This window comes from Sinocyclocheilus anshuiensis, unplaced genomic scaffold (genome assembly GCF_001515605.1).
Source record: "Sinocyclocheilus anshuiensis isolate Anshui unplaced genomic scaffold, SAMN03320099.WGS_v1.1 scaffold523, whole genome shotgun sequence".
Taxonomy (NCBI): Eukaryota; Metazoa; Chordata; class Actinopteri; order Cypriniformes; family Cyprinidae; genus Sinocyclocheilus; species Sinocyclocheilus anshuiensis.
This window is the reverse complement of record NW_015552561.1, coordinates 204,905-212,314: the sequence shown is the minus strand read 5'-3', so window position 1 is coordinate 212,314 and position 7,410 is coordinate 204,905. Positions and strand designations below refer to the sequence as shown.

The window sequence follows — 7,410 nt, the reverse complement described above, 5'->3', positions numbered from 1 at the left end:
AAATGGCTGCAATATAACAAAGAGTGAAAAATTTAAGGGGGTCTGAATACTTTCCGTACCCACTGTACATCTGTTTGCCTGGTTAAATCAACTTTGCTGGTCTATTTGATGCATGTGTGGGCATATTAAAGCACAGCTGGCACGATTCAGCTTTTGTAGGTGGTAGGCTGAAGAAAAACAAAAGGAAACACTGCAAGGGCTTTTTTCCAAACTAAACGGCTCTATCAGATGGAGAGAGTTTGACAGTCTACCAATCTGAGCTGAGGGGAACTAAAGAGGTCAGTCCTCACCAGCTGTTTGCTGACCCACACATCTTGTGTAGCACCTCTAAAGCCTTGTATTGGCAAGAGATGACAGGCTAACCTTTCGTGCAGGCCAGCTGCGATAGAGAGAACTATGCATTGGGCAAACACTACAGGTTATGGTTGGCAACCCCACAAGCACAAGATTCATTAATCTTTCATAGACTGGAGCCCAACTGTGCAGATAATGCCCTCTAATAAAACACAATTTCCATTAGCCAGCAAAACATACCTTTTGAGGGGAAAAAGCACTGTTTATTTTTTCTTATTCTCATTGTATTGTTTTGATTTGACCCTTTCCGTAAGAAACTGTCCCACCTTGTAAATTACCCATCATTCCATTTTTTCCTGCTACAGATAAGTGCTTATCATTGTTGGGACGGCTCAAAATTGCTAAAAATGACTGCTGTGGAATGTGCTGTACTCATGCCCAGACAGGAAAGTAACGGCCTTGATGATATCGGAAGGCTATCTACTCTGAAAAATGTTGAAATATTTTAAAACAACCAGCAAATAACACCAGTGTGAGGCAATGAATTGTTGTCCCTATTTGTTCATATAAATATTTAGCATTTTAATATGTTTTAAGTGTATTTATGAAGTGTTTACTAGGGAACAACTGCTCACTTTGTATATCGCTTTAGTAGTTACACAGTTTGTATAATGCAGTTTTATATAACCCAGGCTCATTGGGAAAACCTAAACATGCCTGTGTCAAAATTTCTGCGAAATAATATTTCGAATGTGATATGTCCTGTGAGTGTAGCTAAAACCACGTTTAGCTTTATCCAAAAAAGATGAACGTGAATCTGGCAACAATTTATTCTTGGGTTGCGTTGGTTGTTGTACGTACACGCATAGTTACGTATTTGGAGTTTTGCGAAAATATAGATGCACGTTTTTCCAATAAACGTGACCAATTGGCTATATAGGTTCATTCACGGCATGTTTGAATTACAAGTTACATTGTTCACATCCTTGTAGTACTTGTAATTACAATTTGTAAAGATGCAATTTTCTAAGAGTGCCGACTTGTGCCACCTAAATGCTGCAACGTCATACAAACACTCAGCTCTGAAATGGCAGCTGCTTCAGTTGTAAAATGCAGTTATTTTGTTATACTTCTGTTTAACAATTACTATAATTGACTGATAATCTTAATAATTAAGGATAATATGAAAATAAACAAAAAACAAACAAAGTTTAAAGCATTTTGAATTACTTGTTGTATTGCGGTTTTGTCTGTCCACCTTATTTTTAATGTAAGAGCGGTGTAACTGTTTTTAGTTTGAACGGTAATAACGACTATACTGCAGAATACTGTATATATCGACCTATCTAACAAAGACCTAATCATTTCAGAAGTCCAAAAATAGAAGAAATACCAGAAATATTTTAATGAAAATAAATATTAAATCAAATATAAAATAATTCATAAATACTCTTTCATATTGTATATACAGTTGGTTGGTATGGTTTAACTTTGATTCTGGTCTCAAATACTGTACATTATGAACTACCTTAGCTGTACCATTTCAATCATTAAGTTCAGTACTAGACATTTCTAGACATTGTGCTTGTTTCTCTTAGGCTTAATGGTTTGAGTATTTCCTGACCTTGAGCTTCTCAAAACTAATCACTACTTGAGAGGCTCCCGTATCTGGCCACAGATCACAAAAGACAGTTGCCAATCCCAAGGCACAGCCCATTTCCCTGCCTATCTAAACAAAGGAAATGGCTCTCGAATGTACAGTAAACCACTAACAGTCATTTACACATGTAGTTCCCCAAAATGAAGTCCTTGGTTCTCATTTAGTGGTCCTCACACATAATGTCTCGGTTTGTCTTCAGTCTTGTGGTGTTTTTTATGAAGATTGTTTTTGTTTATAGCAGGTTTCACATTGCTCATGCAGTTTGAATAGCTAGGAAGCGTGTCCTCTGCTAAAGGAGGATCTCTTTTATCCCATTCCAACCCTGATGCAGGGTAGCCATCATGTGCTACAGGAAGAAAGAGATGGTTTCTTTCCTCAAACGATGGTATTTGAGCTTTAGCTGGTGCTGTTCTAGAAGAAGTCACCCTAATAAGTTTATCAATCTCCTCCTCGCTTTGATATCTCTTCTCTAGTCGATGTGTTACTGCTAGCTGAAGCAGATGGAGAAGCTCCACAATGTTGAGGAGAACAGAGACCGCAGCAATGACCTGCGTGTATATGGTGAAGATTGTTTTTTCTGTGGGTCGTGAGACAAAACAGTCCACCGTGTGAGGACAGGGAAACCTCTCGCACTCATACTTTGCCTCGATTACAAACCCATAAAGGATCCATAGACCCACAATGAAGCCAATCTCAATGAGAACCTTTAGCACTATGCTAGTCGCATAAGCGCACAGCAGTTTCCCTTTGAGCTTTGGAGGTCCTGGAGCTGTGTGGTTCTTCTCTTTTTCCTTCTCCTCACTCTCTTCATCTTCCTCCTTTATTACCTCCAATTTAAACTCGTTGGTTTTTCTCTGTCTTCTGCCCTCCTCCTCCGGCTTCTCCTCCAGACTCTTTTCAGTTCTAGTCCTCAGGGCCACATAGCCAAAGTAGAAAATGGTTGGTGTTGAGACGAAGATGACCTGCAGAACAAAGAAACGGAAGTGGGAGATGGGAAAGGCCTTGTCATAGCAGACGGACTCACAGCCAGGCTGTTTGGTGTTGCAGACGAAGTCAGACTGTTCGTCGTCCCATGCAGATTCGACCGCCGTGCCAAGCACAAGCATGCGGAAGAGGAAGAGCACGGTTAGCCACACGCGCCCCACACCAGTCGAGTACTCCTGACCTTCCTCTAGCAGATGCTCCAGAAAACCCCAGTCAGCTCTAGACATCCTCTACACAGGCAGAAATACAGGCTTGAGAATGTTAACCATATATAGAAACACTGATTCTCCTCTAAATTATCCTGGTAGACAGCACGAGTCACTCTTAAGACCACCTCAAAGAATAATGCCTCTGATCATTCAGGTTGTCCGGATTTAATAGGGAACAGACTGATTCTGTTTTTCATTTCTCCTGCAATTACTGAAGCAGGTTGCATCTGGCAACATACTTTTTCTGTTTAGTCATTTATAATTTTGCATGGGCAATTTGTACGTTTGTTGGGGTGAGACTATTATATGAATAAAATGCTGTAAAATGTACTGAAGTGATTCCAAAAGCTGTGGTCAAGTGTGGCTTATCTTGAAATTTGCTCATTAATTATTTAGTATAACCTAATTGCATTTTAAGTCAGTCTGTAATCAATCATTAGATACATATGCATTTGGGCTTGGTAAAATGTTTTATGTTTTGAAAAAAAGTCCCTTTTCAAAATGCAGTTTATTCCTGTGATGGCAAAGCTGGATATTCCAGTCTTCAGTGTCACATGATCCTTCAGAAATCATTCTAATATGCTGATTTGCTGCTCAAGAAACATTTCTTATTATTACAGTGTTGAAAACAGTTGTGCTGCTTAATAGTTTTGTGAAAACTGTAGTTTGTTTGTTTACAAAATATTTTTTATTAGAAATACAATTTATTGTATTTATTAGAAATACAATATTTTGTAACATTAAAATGTCTTACTGTCAGGTATGATCAAATTAATTTGTTCTTGCAGAATTAGATTAAAAAAAAAAATCTTTTGAATTATACTATATTGGGATGCACAATATATTATTTAGTTATTTGCCAAATATTAGTGTCTTCATTTCTTTTTATATATTGGTATCAGTCAAACATTGCATAATTATTTGTGCAGGCTTATTTACTCTATTCTGATTACATTTGTCATCACCTAAAAACACTAATAAAAATGTAATAGCTTTAAAATGTAATCTCAAAATGAATATCCATTGTTCATTATAATGTTGTGATGCCTACTGACTTGTAGTGCACCTATCTGGTTTTAGTTTTTAGTGTTTTATTTGTAATGTATAAATAAAAACCACAGTAAATAATGTAATAATATTTAATTAGATAATTAAATTATTAGATATCTGCATTTACATTAAAATACATATCGGTATTGATAATACCAGTTATCAAGCTAAATGACCCTTTTAACAGTACTAGAGAGAAAAGAGCATGGATGACCGACCCTGGCCCCTGCGCAATGAGAGTTAGTCATCATGGACAGAGAGTTTAATAATGCGTAATCAAGCGTGTGCTTCTAGCGAGAAAGCCCATCTCTTTTCACAGAAAGCCCATGGGATGCATGGCCACAGCATTCCCTCTTAAAACGATTCACATTTGTGTAAACATCCCATCAACGCTGCTAAATAGCAAACTTTCCTTGTGTTTTTTTATTTATTTTCTAATTTCTTTTGGCTGGAGGCTTGGTTTGTGTATGTTTGCTTACATGAACACCAGTCGGATCTGTTCTAACCTTCTAAAATTGTTCTAAGAAATACTTTTGTGTCATGGCTAAAGGGGTTATCTTAAATAGATGTAGCCAGAGGAACTGTCTGAAGTAGTTATGTCTTGTATAATAATGAAATATGAATTTAGGAACTTTAGTTCACAGACATTTAGTATTCATCTTTATCATGCAGCACTAAACAGTTTTCAGAAATGTCACTATTTTTTTAAGAAAATTTCACGGTTCAGTTTCTTTTCTTTTTTAATTGTTTCTTGAATATTGTGAACATATATAGTCTACAGTAAGAATATATATATATATATATATATAAATTGTTTATATTTTATATTGTTAATAATAATTCAAGATGAACGTTTACCAGCTTGGGTTTTCTTGATTATGCATCTATCATTTTTTTTATGTTTAAAATGTAATTTTTTTGTCTATAGGTTTATTTGTGTATTTCTCAGTAATCACTGAATTGCAATGAATTGCACATATGAGCCATAAAAACCTGATGTATGAAATGCAATATTAAACAAAAACACATGCAAACTATATATATTATGTACATTTTGGCATATGTGTTTTTGTTGAGTATCTTATTTTACAGATATATATATATATACACATGCCTGAGAAAAATCCATGTATTGTTGATCTAAAACTATATTCAAAATTGCTAACTAAATGATTAATGATTAAATGTTTGAAAATAGATTATCATTTAAGAGTTTTAAGTGTTTAACTGATTATGAATACTGATTGAACTGAATCCTATATATATTATATATATATATATACACACACACACACACACACACACACACACACACACACACACACACACACACACAGTATATACACACACATACACACTTTTACAATCAGAACTAAAACCATAACAAAAAGTGGTAGTGTTTTCAATCATATTCAATAAAAAGTCAATAACAAATATTATATACAGCAGTTCAGAAGTTCACGTATATTCAAATAAAGAACATTTCAAACTTTACATTTTTTGAATTCACAATGATATATGTCAAAGATTAAATAACCTAATTTGGTTGTTGAGTAAATTTATTTTATCATGGTAGCACAATTAAATATTTCGTAGCTTCACTGTTGACTGAACTAGTTTATCATATATGAACACTCTTACCTGTCAACCCTGTTTTATGTTTATCGTCTGTTATCTGTGTGAGGAGATTCTACCGCTGAGAGTTTTATAAGCCCTTGTGGTCGAAGCCCAGCCGTTTAATCAGAAAAAGTGAGGGAAAAGAAACTTTCCCATGCTTTATAGCGGCCCTCCCACAGGAACTCAGTGCAGGAAAGGGAATGGATGGATTCAAAAATAGATTTTCTGTGCTGAGCCTTTCAAAGGCCAATTTCGTCATGGAGAATTACAGTGTTTGAACATGCATATTGCAGTCTGACCTATTTTGAACTTCAGTTACGTGTATTTCTTGTATTTCAGAGTTTACCTTATGAAAAGACATAAGATGGTTTTTTAATTTGCACCTAAATAATATTTTTTGGCAAAACCCTAATCATGGTTAAAAATAATTATATATGCATTATATGATTGATGTGTAATTCTATATACTTCATTAACCTTAAGTAAATTTTTAGGAGATTGACAAAAAAAAAATGTATGGAGAAACAGATCTGATGTATATTCTCTGTCTTCACCACAGGGAGGCCCTATAGACTAGCAATGTAGAGGCAGATGGATGCATAGAGGAGTGCACATGCTAAAATGACTAATTATTGTAATTTCATTAATTTCAGCATGAATTGATCTTTTTTCTTCCCTGCGCAGGTTAAAGACATAAAATGAAATGCTGCCTAAAAAAGGCAGAATAAATTGATGGCCAAATTATTTCAGATGGTTGACATGTTGATATGAGGCAGTAAGCTGGATCCACGTTTCACCCTTCCTAATACCTCAGTGCATTTGGGTATAAGAGAAGTTTATCCTTTGATTTAGGTAACTTTCATGCCCCCATGGATTTTAGTTTTTTTTTTTTTGGTCTCCGCTAAACCTTAAGTTTATAGCTCCGGGGGGAAAACAATCTGTTTAAAGTGATTATTTAATTTAAAGCAAAGAGCTTGTTGTGCGCTCGCTTATGAAATTTTTGGAGGAATAATATTAATAATTCATGTAAATATGAAATATTCATTCTTGTAATGCTTTTCATCCTCTTCCTTTGTTTACTGCATTTTGAAAACATTTCAGTATGCTACAGTTAGCACAGGTCGTAGCAGAGAAATATGCTCCTAAAACCTGATGAACTAATTCCTAGATAACCCTCTGAAATATTAGCACATTATTTCTTATTCTTGAGTCCTTCCATTTTTTTATATCAACTAATGACCTCAGTGTTTATCCCCATGGTCGTCTTTTCCTTGTACTCAGCATCACAGAAAGCAGAAACAGTTTTCCAGTGAACCATTCCAATAAGTGCTGCACCATAAAAACGTCTCAGGTTACTTATGTAACCATGGTTCCCTGAGTAGGGAACGAGACACTGCGTCCTCTAGGGGTCGCTATGGGGAACGCCTCGTCGTGACCCGTGTCTGAAGCATACATTGAAAAAACACCAACTCGTTGGCCGGCAACAGCCATGACGTCACTACCAGTGCGACTATAGTATAAATAGGCGCCGGGAGCACACATCATTCACTTCTTCGTCTGAAGCTTGCGTCCGCAGCATGGCAAGAAACCTAGAGG

At 35.9% G+C, this 7,410-nt stretch overlaps 1 protein-coding gene across 1 annotated transcript; it reads right to left on the bottom strand.

The window, feature by feature from the left end:
- Positions 1–1,770: 1,770 nt before the first annotated feature.
- LOC107664709 (gap junction Cx32.2 protein-like) lies at positions 1,771–5,924 on the bottom strand. Its single transcript, XM_016455356.1, has 2 exons — positions 5,839–5,924; positions 1,771–3,168 (listed from the first exon to the last, which is right to left on the bottom strand). Exon 2 carries the CDS (start codon positions 3,163–3,165, stop codon positions 2,125–2,127), a length of 1,041 nt encoding a protein of 346 aa, XP_016310842.1. The 5' UTR covers positions 3,166–3,168; positions 5,839–5,924; the 3' UTR covers positions 1,771–2,124.
- Between the last annotated feature and the right edge of the window lie 1,486 nt (positions 5,925–7,410).